A 22,459-nucleotide genomic window follows, 5' to 3' on the forward strand; every position below is an offset into this window, starting at 1 on the left:
TCGGACGAGCGAGGACACCGGCACCAGGCGACAGAGGCTACATCAACTTACCTGCAAACGCCGATGCTGCTGCAGAATCAACTGTATCCTCTGTCGCCTGGTGCCGATGTGTCCTCGCTCGTCCGACGCGATGCAGGACCTGGGGCAGGAAGCGATGTCACAGCGCGATCTCTCGAACACGCCGTGTGTCTGTGCACTGCCAGAAGCTGGGTGGTAATGAAGAGAAGTGGATGATGCTGATTCGTCAGCATCATACACTTCTATTCACAACGCCCAGCTAGTAAGAAAAGTAAAAACCCCCAGATGTACATACACAATACACGCCCAGTTGTACTTTAGAAAGCCTCATTTGCATAAATATAAAAATGGTCATAACTTGGCCAAAAATGCTTTGTTTTTTTAAAAAAAAACGTTACTCTTATCTACATTGCAGCGCCGATCTGCTGCAATAGGAGATCGGGGTTGCAAAATCTGGTGACAGAGCCTCTTTAACTGGTGGGAGTTGAGTCAATAGGAAGAACAGTGCGGTTTTATCCTCAATGAGTGAGCAGGCTGTGGTCTCTCCCTATTGAAATAATTGTGAGTTACAGAGACCGTTAATGAAAATTGCTCGATCTAACGCTTAATAATTTCAGTGGGGAAAAGACTACACGTGCGCAGTCTGCTCTCGAATTACAAATGGCACTTATACCGGCCCATTCTTGATATCCTATTGATAGGCCACTAAATATTACATTGGAAAAACGTTAACTTTTGAATATTATGATTTACCCTTTCACCTATGACAGCACCCCTGGAGAGACATCCCATTCGCTGGGCAGGAAGTCTGCGGACACACCTCTCCACACACCCAGTCAGATTTCCTGTCCTCCGGTTGGGATTGCCCTGTGGATCAGGACACTCTCTCCAGGATTGCAGACCATCCATCAAGTACTCACCGGTCTTCCTGGAGGTATTCTGAAGGTGTAAGTCTCTAAGAGAGCAACCTTAAGTCTGGGGCTGGTATCCCCCTTCTCTCCTGGTCACCACTTCCCTCTACGAAGGTGGTAAGCGCCCGCCCTGGGTGTGGCTCCTCTGGGGGGGGGGGGGGGAAGCTTCACTTGGGGTCAGGCCTGGCTCCAGTTTACAGGAGAGGGAGCCAGGACTCGTGGCCCAGTGTTCGCCGCTTCCGGCTGACTGCAGTGACCACTTCCGTTCGCGGCAAATGTCACTTCCGGTGGGAGTGACGTGCGGACGTCCCAGGAAGCGGTGTTCCTTCAGGCCAGTTGGGGAGGAGGGGCTATGGCGCGTTATAGCCTGGAAACCTTCCCAGACAATCCCAGGCCTATTTTAGGCCTGAAAAAAGATGGCTCCTTCTCCAACCAAGCAACCAGTATGAAAGCTCCAGGAGAAGCAGCAGGACGCTCCGAACAACCTGAACGATCAGACCCAGCAAGATCCTCCAGTCCGGTACTTTAAACGTTATGGTATCTTGTAGGAAGCATGGTAGGAGAAACAAACTTTTTTCATTTATTATTTTTGTCCTTCCTTGTATATTACGTTTCCTAGGTCAGAGGGTCCCAGGAAAAAGTTGGACAAGACTCGCAACAGAGAATGTGCTATGTGTTGTATGAAGCTAGCAGCCACTTATCAAAAATGGCTATGCCAGCTATGTTTAGATAAAATCCTGGCAAAGGAATTCCGCCTTGCCACAAGCATAAAAGATATGGTGTGAACATTGGCTAAGAATTCCCTTAGATCCCTTAAAAATAAACATGACCTTTCTAGCACCTCGTCTGACAAGGCAGGGCCTAGGGGTTTCTAATTCTTCTAGTGAAGAGGAGATCTTTGAGGAAGAAGGGGAGCTGTGCTCCTCTGAATATTTCTCTGATGAAGATGGAGGGGGAAAAAAACCTATTTCCAGCTGAGGATGTGGACCAACTTCTTAAAGCAGTCTGGGCCACTATGAATATTGATGACCCCCAAGGAACCCCGTCCATCCAGGACATTATGTTTGAGGGCCTGGGTCCTAGGAAATGGAGAACTTCCTATTCACAAAAATGTGGCCAGCCTCATTAGAAGGGAATGGAAGAACCCTGACAAAGTTGGGTATTTCCAAAGTTTTGAAAATAAAATATCCCTTTTGAGGATGAATTGAGTAAGGACTGGGATAGGTTTCCCAGATTGGATGCCCCAGTAGCTAAGATTTCCAGGAAAAATGCCTTACCTTTTGAAGATCTGGGTTCCCTCCCCCGATCCTATGGATAGGAAGGCGGACTATTACTTAAGATCAAGAAGAGCTATGTGGCTGAAGACATGGAAAGGAGATGCAGGCTCAAAATCCTATCCCTTGTTCAGGAAACTTTTTGGTTGATCCTCCACTGGCTGTTCTCCTGGAAAAAGCATCTGACAGGAGGAAACCTACCCAGAACAAACCAGACTCCTTTCGTTCCAGGAAGTTTAATAAAAAACCCAATCCCAAGGAACAGGAATTTAGATCCTCTAAATTCCCTAAATAGAACAGGGACTTCTTATTTAGGCCTCCGAACGATCCCAAGAATAAGGATCACCAACAATGATGCCAGAAGGAGTGGGGCAGGAGGTCGCTTATCCCTATTCTTCCAAGAATGGGAAAGGATCTCATCCAACCAGTGGGTTCTAGATATTGTAAAGACAGGATACAAACTAGAATTCATGACCCCTTCTTCAGACAGATTCTTCCCCACAAAGTGGCAGAAAGATTCAGAGAAACAGCTGGCTCTAGAGTCAGAGGTTGTTACCACTTATCAGCAAGGGGGTTCTAGTACCAGTACCGAAACCAGAGATAGGGAAGGGCTACTATTCCCCCCCCCCCCCTTTTTCTAGTTAAGAAACCGGAAGTCAGATTCAGGATTATAATAAACCTAAATCTGAACTCCTTCCTAATTTACAAATGATTTCAGATGGAGAGTATCCCCTCTACTGTAAATCTCCTCTTCAGGAATTGTATGATGGCATCAATAGATCTGGAGGATACTTATTACCATGTCCCTGTCTGCATCACTCACCAGAAGTATCTGAGGGTTGCAGTAGTTTTGCACCTCCAATACAGGGACCTCCCATTTGGCATCTCTCAGGCTCCGAGAGTCTGTACCAAACTTACAGCAGAAATGACCTCATATATATGAACGAAGGACATTCTTCTCATTCCCTACATAGACGACTTTTTAATAGTGGCAGACACAGCTCGGACTTTGACACTCCATCTACAGTCAGTACAATCGACTTTAACTCCTTCCCGACATTTGATGTATGGGTACGCCACGGAAAGCTAGTGCTTCCCGCATTTTGCCGTATCCATACGCCAAATGCTTGGCACTGGCTCTGAAGCTGAGTCGGTGCCATCATCCCCGGATGTCAGCTGTATCTTACAGCTGACATTCGGTTGTAATGGCGGGGACCGAAATTAGCTTTGATCCCCGCCATTAACCCCTTAAATGCAGCGCTCAAACGCGATCACTGTTTTTAAGGTGTTTGCAGCTCATCGGAACCCCAGCAATGAAATTGCCGGGGTTCCGGTGGCTGCAATGGCAACCGGATGCCTAATACTGGCCTCCCGGTCTGCCTAGCACGGAAAACTTCCAGCCCCTGCCTGTCGGCAGAGCCTGAACGGCTTCCGTAGCTGCCGGCAAGATGGCGCCGGCTCAGCAGCTGATGCGGCGTCCTTAGCGGTGGAAGTCCGCTTTGTTACAGCTGACATCCACCTGTAATGTCAGGAACCGGAGCTAGCTCCGATCCCTGCCATTAACCCCTTCAATGCAGCGATCGAAAGCGATTGCTGCATCTTAGCGGTTGCTAGCAGATCGCCAGCCCTGACAGGCAATCAGGACTGGCGACTGCTGCTATGGCAACAGGAGACACAATGGCCTCCTGCTCTGCCATTACTGAAGCTGATTAGGCCCCGCCGGGAGGTGAAGCCTAATCGGCTTGCTGTCAGTGAATAACTGACAGATCTAATACATCGCACTACGTAGGTAGTGCAAAAAATAAAATCTGACAGTTGGACCTTCAAGTCCCCTAGTGGGACTTGAAAAAAAGTGTACAAAAAGTATAAAAATTTAAAAAAATAAGTTTGAAAACATAATAAAATAAAACAAAATTGCCCTGTTCCCTTATCAAGTCCTTTTATTATTGAAAAAAAATAATAAACCATACGTATTTGATATTGCCGTGACCGTAATGACCTGAGGTATAAAAATATATTTATTGCATGCAGTGAACAGCTTAAAAAAAATAAATTAAAAAACCATATCAGAGCTTCTGTTTTTTGGTAACTTTGCCCTACAAATATTGGAATAAAGTGATCAAAAAGTCGCACGTATCCAAAAATGGTACCTATAAAAACTATAGCTCGTCTCGCTAAAAACACGCCCTCATACAGCTCCGTCGACTAAAAAGTTATGGTTCTCACAACTTGGCGACAGAAAAAATACATTATTTTTATAAAAGTAATTTTATTGTGCAAAAAGTTTTAAAATCTAAAGTGCTATAAAATCTGTATCGCAGGAATCGGACTGACCCGCAGAATATACGCGTGGTGAAAGCTGTATAAAAAAAACTATGCCTGAATTGCGTGTTTTTTTGGTTATTTGGCCTCCCAAAAAATAGGATAAAAGGTGATCAAAAAATCGCATGTACCCCAAAATGATACTAATAAAAACTACAGATTGGCCCGCAAAAAAACAGCCCTCATACCACTACGTCTATGAAAAAAATAAAATTAGTTAAAGAGGCTCTGTCACCAGATTTTGCAACCCCTATCTGCTATTGTAGCAGATAGGCGCTGCAATGTAGATTACAGTAACGTTTTTATTTTTAAAAAACGAGCATTTTTGGCCAAGTTATGACCATTTTTGTAGTTATGCAAATGAGGCTTGCAAAAGTCCAAGTGGGTGTGTTTAAAAGTAAAAGTCCAAGTGGGCGTGTATTATGTGCGTACATCGGGGCGTTTTTAATACTTTTACTAGCTGGGCGTTCTGATAAGTATCATCCACTTCTCTTCAGAACGCCCAGCTTCTGCCAGATCACGCTGTGACGTCACTCACAGGTCCTGCATCGTGTCAGACGAGCGAGGATACATCGGCACCAGAGGCTACAGTTGACTCTGCAGCAGCATCAGCGTTTGCAGGTAAGTAGCTACATCGACTTACCTGCTAACGCCGATGCTGCTGCAGAATCAACTGAAGCCTCTGGTGCCGATGTGTCCTCGCTCGTCTGACACGATGCAGGACCTGTGAGTGACGTCACAGCGTGATCTGGCAGAAGCTGGGCGTTCTGAAGAGAAGTGGATGATACTTCTCGTCAGAGCGCCCAGCTAGTAAAAGTATTAAAAACGCCCCGATGTACGCACATAATAGACGCCCACTTGGACTTTTACTTTTAAACACACCCACTTGGACTTTTGCAAGCCTCATTTGCATAACTACAAAAATGGTCATAACTTGGCCAAAAATGCTCGTTTTTAAAAAATAAAAACGTTAATGTAATCTACATTGCAGCACCTATCTGCTGCAATAGCAGATAGGGGTTGCAAAATCTGGTGACAGAGCCTCTTTAAGGCTCCAATAAGTTAGGAAATAAAAAAATATGCAAATTCCCCAAACTGCAAAGGTGCGGAGTGTGGACCAAAAGGGGCATAAGAAAGGATGCCACATATCAGTGCGACACTGTCCTGTGCAGAGAGGATTGCTTGACAGCATAACACACAACAACTTTATAGTTTTTTTTACCCCATTATTATACCACCTGACTATGTCCCTGATATACTCTGCCCAGCTTACATGTACCCCCACATTATAAATGGAAACGCCAGACATACTCAAGCAAATCTACTACCAAGCAAAATCCGCTCTCCAAAAGTCAAATGGCGCTCCCTCCCCTCTGAACCCTACTGCGTGCCCTAACAGCAGTTTACTTCCACATATATGGCATCTCCATACCCGGGAGAACCCTTTTAACAATTTTTGGGGTGTGTGTCTCCAGTGGGCACGACATATTTGCCACTGAAATGGCATATCTAGGGAAAAATATAAATTTTTAATTTGCACCATCCGCAGCGCATTCATTTATGGAAAAGACCTGTGGGGGGAAAATGCTCACTACACCCCTTAATAAGTGCTTGAGGGGTGTAGTTTCTAAAATAGGGTCACTTTTTCTTTTTATTTCAGATCTGAGCCTCTGCTATTGTGAACCAATACTTTGTAAATCGCCAAATTGGGCCTCCATTTTACATGGTACTCTTTCACTCCTGAGCCGGGTCGAATGTTCAGGCAAAAGATTAGGGCCACATGTAGGGTGATCCTAAAACCAGGAAACACTGCATAATAATTAGAGCGGTCTTGTTATGGTGGCACAAGCTGGGCGCAACATATCGGCATATCTATGGAAAAAATCCAGTTTTCACTCCAACATCGAGCGTACACTAATTTCTACAAAAGACCTGCAGGGTTAACATGCTCACTATACCCCTAGGTGAATGCATTGAGGGGTGTAGTTTCCAAAATGTGGCCACTTCTGGAGGGTTACCACTGCTTTGGTCCCACAGGCGCCCAGATACCAATCCAGCAAAATCTGCACTCCAAATGGCGCTTCTTCTCTTCGGAGTCCTGCCGTGTGCTCAAACTGCAGTTTATGACCACATATTTGGTATTGCCGTACTCGGGAGAAATTGCTTTATAAATGTTTTTTTTTTCTTCCTATATTTGTTGACAAAATGAAAAATTTGGCGCTAAATCTATGTCTTATTGAAGAAAAAGGATTGTTTTTTTATTTTCACTGCCCAATTCTAATAAATTCTATGAAACACCTGTGGGGTCAAAATGCTCACTACACCCCTAGATGAATTCCTCAAGGGGTGTAGTTTCCTAAATGGAGTCACTTTTTGGGGGTTTTCATTGTTTTGTCCCCTCAGGGGCTTTGCAAATGCGACATGGCCTCCGCAAACCATTCCTTCTAGATATGATCTCCAAAAGTCAAATAGCGCTCTTTCCCTTCTAAGCCCTGCCGTGTGTCCAAACAGCCGTGTGTCCAAACATGTGTTTTACTCGGGAGAAATTGGTTTACAAATTTTACTGTGCGTTTTCTCCTTCAGTCCTTGTGGAAATGAGAAAAAATGTACCTAAACCTACATTTTCTTTGAAAAAATTTAGATTGTCATTTTCAGGGCCTACTTCCAATAATTTCTGCAAAAAACCTGTGGGGTCAAAACGCTCACTATACCCCTAGATAATTTCCTTGAGGTATGTAGCTTTTGGGGGATTTCCCCTGTTTTGGCACCGCAAGAGCCCTTCAAACCTGACATGGTGCCTAAACTATATTCTAATAAAAGTAAGGCCCTAAAATTCACTAGGTGCTCCTTTGCGTCTGCGGCCGGTGCTTCAGTCCAGTAGCACCCTAGTGCCACATGTGGGATATTTCTAAAAACTGCAGACTCTGGGCAATAAATATTGAGTTGCATTTTTCCGGTAAAACTGTATGTTACAAATTTTAAAGGGATTAAATATGCATTTCTGCAAATAAAAAATAAAAAAAAGAAATTTGTAAATGTCACCTCCTACTTTGCTTTAATTCCTGTGAAACGTCTAAAGGGTTGAGAAGCTTTCTAAATGCTGTTTTGAATACTTTGAGGGGTGCAGTTTTTAAAATGGGGTGACTTATTGGGGGTTTCTAATATATATGGCCCTCAAAGCCACTTCACACCTGAACTGGCCCCTGCAAAAATAGCCTTTTGAAATTTTCTTGAAAATGTGAGAAATTGCTGCTAAAGTTCAAAGCCTTGTAACATCCTAGAAAAATAAAAGGATGTTCAAAAAACGATGCCAATCCAAAGTAGACATAGTAGGATGTTAATTAGCAACAATTTTGTGTGGTATAATTGCCTGTCTTACAAGCAGATACATTTAAATTGAGAAAAATACAAACTTTTGCAATTTTTCGATAAAATTTGGTGTTTTTCGCAATTTAAATACTGAACGTATTGAGCAAATTTTGCCAGTAACATAAAGTCCAATGTGTCACGAGAAAAAAATCTCAGAATCTCTTGGATAGGTGAAAGCATTCAGACGTTACCACATAAAGTGAAACCTGTCAGATTTGAAAAATGAGGCTCTGTCAGGAAGGTCAAAAGTGGCTAAAGAGGGAAGGGGTTAATAGATCTGGGATGGAATATAAAGTAAACAAGTCGAATTTAACCCCTTAACCCTTTCCCCCTGCTTGCATTCTGGGCCCTAATGACCAAGCAATTTTTATAGTTTTTTCCATCGTCCCATTCCAAGAGCTATAACTTTTTTTTTTTTTTTTTTTTTTTTTTTTTGTGTCGATATAGCTGCATAAGGTCTTGTTTTTTTGTGGGACAAGTTGTATTTTTTAATAGCACCATTTTGGAGTAGATGCAACTTTTTGATCACTTTTTATCAAATTTTATTAAAGTCAGGATTCACAGAAAACAGCAATTTTTCCGTTGCTTTTCATTTTAGATTTTACGGCGTTCACCGTGCGGGTTAAATAATGTAATAGCTTTATAGTTCGGGTCGTTGCGGACGCGGGGATACCACATATGTGTACTTTTTTTTTTTTTTTTTTTTTTTTTTTTAACTTCCCGGTTTTTCCTATAATAAGACTTATTATGGGAAAAAAGGCTGTTAGTGGTTTTTAACATGAAATTTTTTATTTTTTTTTGTCCCTCTAGGGGACTTGAAGGCATGAAGCCCTGATCGCTATTCTAATACACTGCACTACCTACATAGTGCAGTGTATTAGAGCTGTCAGCTATTCACTGACCGCAAACCAATTAGGCTTCGCTTCCCGGCGGGGCCTACTAGGCTTCCGTACTAGGAAGCGATGGTTAGTCTACGGTTGCCATAGCAGCCATCGGAACCCCCGCGTGTGCCGATGGTTGCCATTAGCAACCATAGGGTGCGATCTAAGGGGTTAATCGGCCGGATCGGAGCCTAGCTCCGGTCCTGGCCGTTAGAGCGCGATGTCAGCTGTGACAACAATCATGGTTGCCGACAGGCTAGAAGACATTTCGATGCTTTGATCGCTTCATCTAAGGAGTTAATCGGCTGGATGGGAGCCTAGCTCCGGTCCTGGGCGTTACAGCGGGGTGTCTGTTATCGGCGGTGTTGGTGCTGGCTCAGCTTCTGAGCCAGCGCCATCACATACACCACCTCATGGAGCTGTGATTGGTCAGTCTGCTGTGACTGACCAATCGGCAGCCGGGGACCGCTGTGATTGGTCCCCTGCCGTCTTACTGTGCCGATCAACTGTCATAAACAGTTGACGGCACAGTTCAGTAACCCTGTCCTTTTACAGGGTGACTGTTTTTAGCCTGGACCCACCGATACGTCCCGGTGCCATAACACTGCAATACAGGAAGTACCGGTGCGGTAAGGGGTTAATAAGTAAAAAAGCAAAACCATTGTCACAGACCCAGGAAGGCAAGTATGATAGTTAACTAAGCAGTGACCACTCTTAGGTGTCATTGGTTCATTTACATCACGTGGTCCGAGGTTACCTCTGTTCACTTGGCCTACTTTTAAAAGTAGGCCAATGAACTTGGGTAACCAGCCACCACGTGATGTAAACTAACCAATGCTATCTGCCCATATATGTTATGTCCCTCAGTCTGCGACGCGATCCAAGGGGCGTCCCACTTTACATCTTCCCTTTGAATGCTGCGGTCAGCTTTGATCTCAGCATTCGGGGGAATAGCAGCGGAGATGAGAGGTTTCTCTGATCTCCGCCGTTGGAGCGGGGCTGCGGCTTTGTAATACAGACATTGTCACCCTCCTGACAATAAGTGTGTGCGTGGTCAGCATAAGGTGAAGTGACTAGCGCTGCACTAATGAGCGGCGGCGCTGACCCTGATGACAGAGAACATGGGAGTTTTTCAGTGCGCCAACCATGTTCTCTGTCTTCAGTGCCGCCGCTCATTAGTGCAGCGCCTGCCGCATTACCTCATGCATCACCACAGCTGCAGCCCTGTTCACTGCATTCGTGTATAACAATACTAAGCTGTGCGGCCGCACACCTTAGTTTCGCAATACATTAACGGTATTGAACGGTTTGAGGGTGCACGATATTGAAATAGTATCGCTGCATCGTGCAACCCTACACTACATTACATTACATTACACTAAAACATGTAGCAATACTTACCTGGCCTGCTGCGGTGCCCTCCTGTCCTGTTCTACCGTCCGATCCCCCTAAAACGGCAGAGTATAAGATCTGCCCACTGTTCTCAGATTGACCACAGCTGCTCTGGCCAATCCATTAACAGTGGGCGTGTCTTACAGACTAAGGAGTGCAGGCGAAGCGCACACCACATCCCCCTGCCCAATGAGTGACCTGACCGCTGGCCGGCCTGTTCACATGTTACGTTGTTAATAAAAAAAATAAAAATACGATTCACCGGCCACCCCCCCCTGCTGGACGCCATAGGCACCCCGAGTGCCTAGCGGTAAATACGGCCCTGAGTATATAGCCATCTATTTACAAAAATATAACCTATTTTATTGATCATACATATACGACAAACAATATTAAAAATGAACAAAATAAGGCAAAAAATGTATGTGTAAAATATATAAATATGATCGATAAAATGTGTTATATTTTTAGAAATAGATGGCTATATACTCCTTGCTTTTTTTTTTTTTTCTTTTTTTTTTGTATGTCATAACGAATCTGTGGATGTTGGGTTTATGTATGTCAGATAATTCAGGTAACCCAGCACTTGCATGATCTGAAGGTGTTATTTTGTTGTGTTCTTGCCCAATTTGCAATTAGAGAACTTGCATGCAGTCCCTAGTGAAGGTTAACCAAATAGGAAAAAAATAAATCTGTACTTATTTTACTCTTTATAGGAAAATAGTTTGGAACCAGTCAGGAAAAAACACAAGCAAGGAAAGAATGACTGGTGAGTATCTTACGAGAAACATTAACTATTAATTGTATTAGTTTTGTACTCCATGATAAGACCATATTTACTTTGAACACTAAAATATGTGCGCTATTTATTTCCGTCAAAACAGAACCCTATCACAACGGTGACAGCCGGAAACCTTTAGCAACGTTTCCATCACCATTAAGATCAATGGTGAGGGTATGTGCACACACACTAATTACGTCCGTAATTGACGGACGTATTTCGGCCGCAAGTCCCGGACCGAACACAGTGCAGGGAGCCGGGCTCCTAGCATCATAGTTATGTACGATGCTAGGAGTCCCTGCCTCGCTGCAGGACAACTGTCCCGTACTGAAAACATGATTACAGTACGGGACAGTTGTCCTGCAGCGAGGCAGGGACTCCTAGCATCGTACATAAGTATGATGCTAGGAGCCCGGCTCCCTGCACTGTGTTCGGTCCGGTACTTGCGGCCGAAATACGTCCGTCAATTACGGACGTAATTAGTGTGTGTGAACATACCCTCACCATTGATCTTAATGGTGATGGAAACGTTGCTAAAGGTTTCCGGCTGTCACCGTTGTGATAGGGTTCTGTTGTTTTGACGGAAATAAATAGCGCACAATAGCGGTCTAATACGGATGTAATTAGTGTGTGTACAAATACCCTGAGGGAAACGGAAGCTAAGGTTTTAGTTTGCCTTTCCGTGGAAGGGTTAACCCGACGGAAACCTCAGACGGAACCCCTCAAGGGAAGGGCAACGCTGATGTGAACAGACCCTAAAAGGTTAGGCCTGATTTGGTTAATGAGCTAGCTGCATCATACATATCCTTACTTAATCTGATGGGGTGTGTCTATTTCTTAATCTGTTTCAAGAGGCTCCGTCACCAGATTATAAGTGGTTTATCTTCTACATAATATGATCGGCGCTGTAATATAGATTACAGCAGTGTTTTTATTTATAAAAACGATCATTTTTGACAGAGTTATGACCTATATTAGCTTTATGCTAATGACTTTCTTAATGGACAACTGGGCATGTTTTACTTTTTGACCAAGTGGGCGTTGTGGAGAGAAGTGTATGACACTGACCAATCCGTGTCATACACTTCTCTCCATTCATTTACACAGCACATAGTAATCTTACTAGATCACTATGTGCAGCCACATGCACACACACTAACGTTACTCAAGTATAATCTCACGAGATTACGTTGTAAACTGTCATTTGAAATGAGATTACGCTTGCTGTGCTGTAATCTCAAACAAACGTTACCGAAGTGTCAGGAATCTGAATAGACCTCACGTCCTGGCTGGTAGTGATATCTATTAACTCTCAGGACACTTCAGTAACGTTAATATGTGAGTAAGTGACTGCACATAGTGATCAACGCCCACTTGGTCAAAAAGTAAAACCCAGTTGTCTATTAACCCTTTCCCGCGATTGGGCGTAACTGTACGTCCGAAATCAAAGTGATTTCCCGCAGACGGGCGTACAGTTACGCCCTGCAGATAAAGCGAGCACAGGAGCTGTGCGCGCTTTATCTTCAGCGGCTGTCAGCTGTTATACACAGCTGACATGCCGCTGCAATGGCTGCGATGGCTGTTACCGCCGATCGCAGCCATTTAACCCCTTCAATGCGGCTGTCAATGACGTCCGCCGCATTGAAGTGGTTTACAGAGGGAGTGCGCTCCCTCTGTAACCCCCGGGCCCCCCCCACGGTGGATCGCGGGTGGCGATTGTTGCTATGGCAACCAGGAAGCCGTTACTAGGCTTCCTGGTTGCCCAGGTACGGTAGCCTATTAGGTCCTGCCCGAGGCAGGACCTAATACGCTAACTGTCAAATGAAAAATGACAGTTACGATGCACTGCACTACATAAGTAGTGCAGTGTATTGCACCGGGGATCAGAAGACCAGATCTTCAAGTCCCCAGGTCAGTGTAAAAGAAAAAGTAAAAAATTTAAAAAAAAATGTGAAAGAAAAATAAATAAATAAAAGTTAATAAATAAATAATAAAAACAACACTTGTCCTATTTCCCTGATCAACTCCTTTATTATTAAAAAAACATGAAAATATGAAAAAAAAACTATACATAATAGGTATCGCCGTGTTCGGAACGGCCTGATCTATAAAAATATCACATTATTTTTACCGCACGGTGAACACCGTAAAATTTTTTAATAAAAAACAATGACCGCATCTTATTTTTTGGTCATTTTGTCTAAAAAAAAATGTAATAAAAAGTGATCAAAAAGTTGCAAGTAACGCAAAATGGTACGCATAAAACAAGCCCTCCCGCAGCGATATCAACGAAAAAATAAAAAAAGTTATGGCTGTCAGAAAATGGCGACACTAAAACATGATTTTTTATAGAAAAGAGTATTATTATTGTGGGAACTTAGTGAAACGTAAAAAAACAATATAAATTTGGTGTCGCTGTAATCGTATCGCCCCGCAGAATAAAGTTAACATGTTGTTTATACTGCACGGTGAACACTGTCAAAAAAAAGAAACGTGCTGGAATGGCTGTTTTTTGGTTTCCTCATCTCCCAAAAAATTTAATAAATAGTGATAAAAATCGCATGTACCCCAAAATGGAACCAATAAAAATTACAGCTCGTTCCACAAAAAAGGCGCCCTCACACACGCCCTAACGGAAAAATAACACGTTATGACTCTTAAAACGCAATGGTGCAAAATGATGCTAAATGACGACCCAGACTAATTTTTAGGTCCAGTAGAATTTCACTAAATACCCCACATCGTCATTTGCTGGACCCTGTAGACGCAGCAGGGATGAGGAAACTTTAGGGCCTTGTGCGGCTTATAGGGCTAGTGAAGAAGTCAAATATAAGGCAACACTGGAGCACAGATATTTTGTATAATACCCAATAAACCCAGCCTGTGTATAAAGGATTGGTTCCAAGCGTACCACACCAATCCATGGATTCTTCATTCACCCCATTTATTACATCATCCTGACCTGTTGCACTCCGCCCAGCTTACATATACCCTGATGTACTCCGACCAGCTTACATATACCCTGATGTACTCCGCCCAGCTCACATATGCCCCCACATTATAAGCTGAAATACCACTAATACACCAAGCAAAATCTGCGCTTCAAAAGCCAAATGGTGGTCCAACTGAGCCTGGCAGTGTACCCAAACGGCAATTTATGACCACATATGGGGTATTCTGGAGAACCCGCTTAACAATTTATGGCATGTGTGTCTACGGTGTTGCAAGCTGGGCACAACACATTGGGCACTGAAATGGCATATTTGTGGAAAACAGCAATTTTCAATCTGCAACATCTATTGTTTACTCATTTTTGCAAAACACTTGTGCAGTCAAAATGCTCACTACACCCCTAGATCAATTCTTTGAGGGATCTAGTTTCCAAAATGGGGTAATTTTTTTGGAGGTACCACTGTACTGGTACTATAGCTCAATGCAACATGGTGTCAAAAAACGAATCTTATAAAATCTCCACTCCAAATACTAAATGGCGCTCCTTCCCTTTTAGAGCCTTGCTGTGTGTCCAAATGGCAGTTTATGACCACGTGTGGGGTATTTCCCTACTCTGAAGAAGTTGCTTTACAAATGTTACGGTGCTTTTTCTCCTTTATTTGTTGAGAAAATGAAACCTTTTTAACTAATGCTGCTACTTATTGGAAAATAATGTAATTTTTCATTTTCACTGCCCATTTCTAATAAAATATGACACACCTGTGGGGTCAAAATGCTCACTACACCCCAGATGAATTCCTCAATGGGTGCAGTTTGCCAAATGGAGTCACTTTTGGGGAGTTTCCACTGTACTGGTACCTAAGGGGCTTTGCAAAAGCGACATGGCGCAGAAAAACCAATCCAGCAAAATCTGCTCTCCAAAAGCCAAATGGCGCTCCTTCCCTTCTGAGTCCGGATGTGTATTCATACAGTACTTTATTACCACATATGGGGTATTTCCGTACTCTGGAGAAGTTGCTTTACAAATGTCACGGTGATTTTTCTCCTTTATTTGTTGAGAAAATGAAACATTTTTACCTAAAGCTACGTCTTAGTGGAAAAAAATGAAATTTTTCATGTTTACTGCCCAATTATAATAATCTATGAAACACCTGGGGGGTCAAAATGCTCACTACACCCCTAGATTAATTCCTCTAGGGGTGTAGTTTCCCAAATGGAGTCACTTTTGGGGGGTTTCATCTGTACTGGTACCTTAGGAGCTTTACAAATGCTACATGGTGCCGAGAAATCAAGCCAGCAAAATCTGTACTTCAAAAGCTAAATGGCGTGCCTTCCCTTATGAGTCCTGCCGCTTCCCCAAACAGCCGTTCATGACCACATGTTGGGTATTTCTGTACTCTGGAGAAGTTGCTTTACAAATGTTGGGGTGCTTTTCATCATTTATTTGTTGAAAAAAATAAAAATTTTGAGGTAAAGCTACATCTTATTGGAAAATAATGTAATTTTTCATTTTCACTGCCCAATTCTAATGAAATCTATGAAACACCTGTGAGGTCAAAATGCTCACTACACCCCTAGATGAATTCCTCAAGGGGTATAGTTTCCTAAATGGAGTCACTTTTGGGGGGTTTTCACTGTACTGGTACCTCAGGGGCTTTACAAATGCGACATGGTGCAGAGAAATGAATCCAGCAAAATCAGCGCTCCAAAAGCTAAATGGCTTGCCTTCCCTTCCGAGTCCTGCCGCTTGCCCAAACAACAGTTTATGACCACATGTTTGGTATTTCCGTACTCTGGAGAAGTTGCTTTACAAATGTTGGGGTACTTTTCCTCATTTATTTGTTGAAAAAATTTAAAATTTGGAGGTAAATATACATGGTATTGGAAAATGTAATTTTTCATTTTCACTGCCCAATTCTAATGAAATCTATGAAACACCTGTGAGGTCAAAATGCTCACTACACTCCTAGATGAATTCCTCAAGGAGTTTTTAGTTTCCAAAATGGGGTATTTTTTGGGGTGTTTCCTTTGTTTCGGCACCACAAGACCTCTTCTAACCTGACATGGTGCCTGAAATATAATCTAAAAAAGGAAGGCTCTAGGTGCTCCTTTGCTTCTGAGGCCGGTATTTCAGTCCAGTAGCGCACTAGGGCCACATGTGGGATATTTCTAAAAACTGCAGAATCCGGGCAATAAATATTCAGTTGTGCTTCTCCGGTAAAAACCTTCAGTATTACAGGAAAAATGGATTAAAATGGAATTTCTGCCAAAAAAATGAAATTTGTAGATTTCCCCGCTACATTGCTTTAATTCCTGTGAAACGCCTAAAGGGTTAAAAAACTTTCTGAATGCTGTTTTGAATACTTTGAGGGGTGCACTTTTTAAAGTGGGGTGATTTGTGGGGGTTTCTAATATACAAGGCCCTCAAAGCCACTTAACTGAACTGTTCCCTAAAAAAATGGGCTTTTGAAATTTTCTTGAAAATGTGAGAAATTGCTGCTAAACTTATAAGCCTTGTAATGTCCTAGAAAAATAAAAGGATGTTCAAAAAATGATGCCAATCTAAAGTAGACATATTGGAAAAGTTAGCTAGTAACTATTTTGTGTGGTATTACTATCTGTCTTACAAGCAGATACATTTGAATTTAGAAAATGCAAATTTTTTGCAAATTTTCTCTAAATTTTGGTGTTTTTCACACAACTGTCATTCACGATTGCATGGGACGAGGAAATGGGGGTTTAACATTCGGAAGAGGAATGGGGTACTTCTTTCCTTTTAGCTCACAAACTGCCAATGTCTTGTTTTGCTCAAGAAAAAAACTACAAAATACTCACCCGATGGTATCGTTGTCCTGCTTTGTTGCATAGGATATTTCCTGAGGTGTCTGCTGATTGTTGGAGGTGTGGGGAGGCTCCTGGAACCATGTTGCATATTTGGTGGGATTGTCCCAGGATACGTCCCTTTTGGGGAAAGATTTTTGACTTGGGTAACAAGCTCTTTCACACTGAGGTTCCGACCTCGGCTTCTATTGGATTACTCTCCATGGTTCCTGGATCACTCCCACACCTCAAAAGGGGTGTCTTTAGGCATTTCCTGACTGCGGCGAGAACGGTGATACCTAGGCATTGGAAGTCTCACACTGTCCCTTCTTTGACGGAATGGGTAACTGAGGTGAACGGGATTATGAGGATGGAGGAATTGCTGTCCGCTGACAGGGGCAAGTCTGTGCTCTTCGTCCAAACTTGGGCAGTGTGGTCTGGATTCCGGGGTGGTACTGATCTACCTCTCTGGCTGGATGGAAGGTTCTGAGCAGCATCTATGATCTTATTCCATGCGCTATGTCTGTTTGTATTTCCCTTTGTTGTCTGGTGTCTTGTGTTGGTGTTATATTATATTTGTGGCACTTATACGTACCAACTCTTACTTCATTGGGGCTTGGTCCCAATGTTTATTGCACTATCTTTATATGAACATGGTACAGTTAGTACCACTGTATTTCGATTCATAATTACTTTAGATGGCTGGGAGGCTACCTCCCATTGATGTTCATGCATCTCATATACTGTTCATACTGTGAAAAATTTATATTTTGTACTGCGTGAAAATTTCTTGTCAAAATTGTACAATGTTTTATATGATGTTAAAATGCTTTTTTTTCAAAATAAAAATCTGGATAAAGAAAAAAAAACAAAAGTGGCTCAGTCCTGAAGGGGTTAAGAAAGTCATTAGCATAAATCTAATATAGGCCATAACTCTGTCAAAAATGATCGTTTTTCTAAATAAATAACACTGCTGTTATTACAGCGCCGATCATATTATGTAGAATTTAGGCCACTTATAATCTGGTGACAGAGCCTCTTTAAGTCAATGTCATAATCTGTGTTAGACAAAAATAATGGATTTAAGAAATAATATATTTCATTTGGTTGCGGTTTTAATAAAAATACAGGGTGGGCCATTTATATGGATACACCTAAATAAAATGGGAATGGTTGGTGATATTAACTTCCTGTTTGTGGCACATTAGTATATGGGAGGGGGGAAACTTTTCAAGCTGGGTGTTGACCATGGTGGCCATTTTGAAGTCGGCCATTTTGTATCCAACTTTAGTTTTTTCAATGGGAAGAGGGTCATGTGACACATCAAACTTATCAAGAATTTCACAAGAAAAACAATGGTGTCCTTGGTTTTAACACCTTCCCGACCGCCCACTGTCTTTTGACGTCAGGCGGTGCGGGTGCTTAGTCTACAGTGACGTCTTTTGGCGTCGCTGTAGATTAGGCTGATGAGCGCTCGTCCTCTAAGCAGGAGCTGTTACTAACAGCTCCTGATCTTAGAGCAGCCTCCTGAACACAGCTGGGGTCGGCAAACATTCCAACCCCAGCTGTTTAACTCTTTGATTACCGCGGTCCGTGACCGCGGCATGATCAAAGGGAATTCCCCTCTTTGATCGCATCACCGGGATTCCAGTGATGCGATCAAACACCGGGGAATCCCTCTGCAGTCAGCCCTGGGGACCTACAAAGGACCCCAGGGCTGTCTGTTCCGTGTGCCTGCTGTTCGGGCACACTATGTGCTGCCCGATCAGCAGCCTGTGTCATAGTGACACAGTGTAATGTATTAGCATACAGGAGTATGCTAATACATTACAAGTAAAAAAAAAAGTTACAAATAAAGTTATCCCTTGATGGGATTAAAAAAAAAAAAGTAACAAAACAAATAAATAAAAAAAGTCCCAAAAAGAGTCTTTATTTTGCATAAAATACATTGTATTGCCCCTACACTAAATAAAAACAAAAAACCTACACATATTAGGTATCTACACGACCGTAATAACCTGAAGAATTAATCTAATGGGTTATTTAGTGTGAAACGGGATAAAAAATAAACAAAAAAAACTATTCAGAGAATCGCTTTTTCCTATATTAACGCCGTAAAAAAAAAATTTTTTACCACCAAACTGTGGGAAAAAAAAATACTATTTTTCTCGCATAAAACAAGGCCTCATACAGCCACGTCAATGAAAAAATAAAAAAGTTATGGCTGCTGAAACGCAGAGAGGCAAAAACAGAAAAATTGAGCTGGTCATTAACGTCTTTTCAGGCCCGGTCATTAAGGGGTTAACGTTACTTTATTCTTTCATGAGTTATTTACAAGCTTCTCTTTGTTTACAGCCAGACATGGCGCAGAGGTTAACACGTGAGGAGCGGATAGAAATTGTGTTGATGTCTGGTGAATGCAGTACCCGGGTCATTGCAGCAGATTTCAATGCAAGACACCTACGAGACCACCCATCTCCCATGCTACAGTTTGCAAACTGCTTGCAAAGTTTCGTAAAACTGGTTCAGTGTTGGATTTGCCCAAATGTGGACGCATGAAAACTGTCACTAATGAAGAAACATCAGTGGCTGTCCTAGCTTCATTCAGCAAGAGCCCACAGCGTAGCACTCTCCGCATGTCACTGGAGAGTGGCACCAGTCGAACAGCCCTTCGGCGGATATTAGCTATTCACAAATGGCACCCTTACAAACTCCAGCTGCTGCAGCATCTCGGCGAGGATGACCCAGATCGGCGGACTGAATTTGCAGAATGGGCAAAACAAAAATTGGAACAGGACCCTCAGTTTACGCAGAACATTTTGTTCAGTGATGAGGCAAACTTTTATGTGAATGGTGAAGTTCACAAACAAAGCCACCGCTATTGGTCTGACACTAACCCACATTGGATAGATCCCTCCAAGACTGTTGGAACACAAAAATTGATGGTATGGTGTGGTATATGGGGTACAAAGATAGTGGGGCCATTCCTCATCAATGGAAACCTCAAGGCCATGGGATATCTGAAATTGCTACATGATGATGTGTTTCCCTCTTTATGCACTGAAGCTGGCACGTTCCCTGAGTTTTTCCAGCAAGATGGTGCACCACCACATTATGGGTGTCCGGTCCGAGCATTCACAGATGAACAGTTTCCTGGAAAGTGTATTGGTCGTCGTGGGCCAGTTGAATGGCTCCCTAGGTCTCCCGATCTGACCCCCTTAGACTTTTATCTTTGGGGTCATCTGAAGGCAATTGTCTATGCTGTGAAGATACGAGATGTGCAGCAACTGAAACTACGGATACTGGAAGCCTGTGCTAGCATTTCTTCTGCGGTGTTGCTATCAGTGTGTGAAGAGTGGGAGAAGAGGGTTGCATTGACAATCCAACACAATGGGCAGCACTTTAACCACATTTTATAAGTGGTCAGAAACTTGTAAATAACTCATGAAAGAATAAAGTAACGTTAAAACCAAGCACACCATTCTTTTTCTTGTGAAATTCTCGATAAGTTTGATGTGTCACATGACCCTCTTCCCATTGAAAAAAGTAAAGTTGGATACAAAATGGCTGACTTCAAAATGGCCGCCATGGTCAACACCCAGCTTGAAAAGTTTCCCCCTTCCCATATACTAATGTGCCACAAACAGGAAGTTAATATCACCAACCATTCCCATTTTATTTAGGCGTATCCATATAAATGGCCCACCCTGTACATATATAAGATGATTTATCAGTAACATAGCAGGTGGTGCTACACTTTAAGAATTTTTTTAAATTCATTTTTAAAGGGCACAGCAACCCTAAACACATAAAGATACCGGTATTACAAACCCACAAAATCGATCCATTTTCTAGACATTGTGAGTGGACTTTTGCTAGAGACACACTACAGGGAGTAGAGTGGTTTTTTATGTATTCTAATTGCCTCAGTTTACATTATTAAAATTCCCCTTTTTTTATTTTTCTTAAGGAGGTCCAGAAAGACTAAAGGATCAAGAACGGCACCTTCTGGTCAAGTTGGAAGGTTTAGAAATGGAGCATTGATACTAAGTGGCAAAGATATTGCGAAGATCAAGAAGTCTAAAATTATTAAATGAGGAATTTAAAATCATTCCTGACCAAATGCCAAAATCTATCCTTGTATTTAGACTTATTTGTACAGAGAAAAACAGGATCTCTCTCTTTCAGAAGCGTTTCATTAATTTTGATAGCTAATGAATAACGTTTGGATTTACACTGCAGACATCTTTCCACCCCTTTAGATGGTGCTACTGGGCAGAATTACAAACTCCACACTGCAATGAAGCTAGTAAACTAGAAGAACCGATCATCTTTCCTCCCAGAACAAGCTGCATCTTCGCATAAGATCATATTGCAGATTTTGGACAAATTGAGCTATTCCTATAATTTTGTTTATTTTTGTCATGCCAAAGTATTTGTATATATTAGTAAATAAATCCTTAATTTTAAGTTTTTGTTTTTTTTATATAATGTATTATCTCTGCACATTTTGAAGGAATATGGCTTGTTATTTGGTGCTTGTAGAAAGCTATGATTAGTTCAGTGATCATACTTTTATATAAATAACAGTACTTCGAAAAAACATCTAATATTCTTCATTTCTAGTGAATGACCATCTGCCGGCTCATGGACTCCTCATTGCTGTGTGCTTGGAGCTACAGTATACAAGTACAAATAGAGTAAACCACACCTGCACAATCAATGACAAAGGTGCCCATACGCATCAGGCGGCAGTTGATTGAACCTGCCAATTTTGTCGGGACTGTCTATCTGAAGCGTCTAAATAAGAAATATCCTCTTCCCATTGAGCACACATGCACGCTCTGCGGGAGTTCGGAGGAATAGCTGTCAGCATTCGACCGACGGCTATCCAGTGTATGATCAGCTTAAGAAGCAGCCAGGACTCAAAAAAACCTAGACCAAAGTAAACCAGCACAAATAGTGAATCCGGCTTGACTGGTGCTTATATCCACTCACTTTTAGGCCCGCTGCAGACTTTCTGCCTGGGTTTGCGGGTGGATATTCCGCAGCGTATCACAGTAGCAGCAAAGTGGATAAAATTCAACAAATCATCCACACACTGGAAAATTCACTAACATAGGTCCGTGCAACGCGCGTGATTTTCACGCGAGTATCACGGACGGAATGCACGTTCGTGTGAATAAGGCCTTAGGCTATGTTCACACGCTTAACAAAAAGTTTTTGTAAAGTTTTTAAAAACAGCCGCGTAAAAATCGCCCAGTGGGAACGGAACGCTGTTTTTCCCATTGAAATCAATGGGCAGATGTGTGGAGGCGTTCTGCCCCTGCATTTTTAGCCGTTTTTCGGGGTGTTTACGGCCCGTAAAATGGCTGAAAATAGCTCGTGTGAACATACACTTAGGTATTCATTCCGTCAAAACAACGGGTCCGGTGCACAACGGAGACATACTGAAACCATTGGCACTGTGTCCGTCACCATTGAAATCAAGGGTGATGGACACGGAAACCTGGTTTCAGTTTGTGTCAGTCAGGGCTCCCGGAGCCCTGACGCAGATGTGAACATAGCCTTATGGAATAGATTTTTAGTCACAGAAATCTCTGCAACAAATCTGGCAGATGTGAATAAAACAAATCTGTTAACTTATATACTTGTACAAGGCGCTGTATTAATTTATTGACTAGAATCAACTGCTATTTGCATGTGAATGGGGGTTTTATTCATTAGTGTTTCTTCATG

At 42.5% G+C, this 22,459-nt stretch overlaps 1 protein-coding gene across 1 annotated transcript in view; it reads left to right on the forward strand.

Moving 5' to 3' along the window:
* FSAF1 (40S small subunit processome assembly factor 1) overlaps positions 1–21,190 on the forward strand; it is a 36,299-nt gene extending 15,109 nt beyond the window's left edge. Inside the window, exons 6-7 of the mRNA XM_075862702.1 lie at positions 10,884–10,936; positions 20,691–21,190. Coding sequence (XP_075718817.1) covers positions 10,884–10,936; positions 20,691–20,817 — 180 coding nt within the window. The 3' untranslated portion in view covers positions 20,818–21,190. The remainder of the gene's footprint in view (positions 1–10,883; positions 10,937–20,690) is intronic.
* Positions 21,191–22,459: the final 1,269 nt, after the last annotated feature.

Source organism: Rhinoderma darwinii, chromosome 4 (assembly GCF_050947455.1).
Source record: "Rhinoderma darwinii isolate aRhiDar2 chromosome 4, aRhiDar2.hap1, whole genome shotgun sequence".
NCBI lineage: Eukaryota > Metazoa > Chordata > Amphibia > Anura > Rhinodermatidae > Rhinoderma > Rhinoderma darwinii.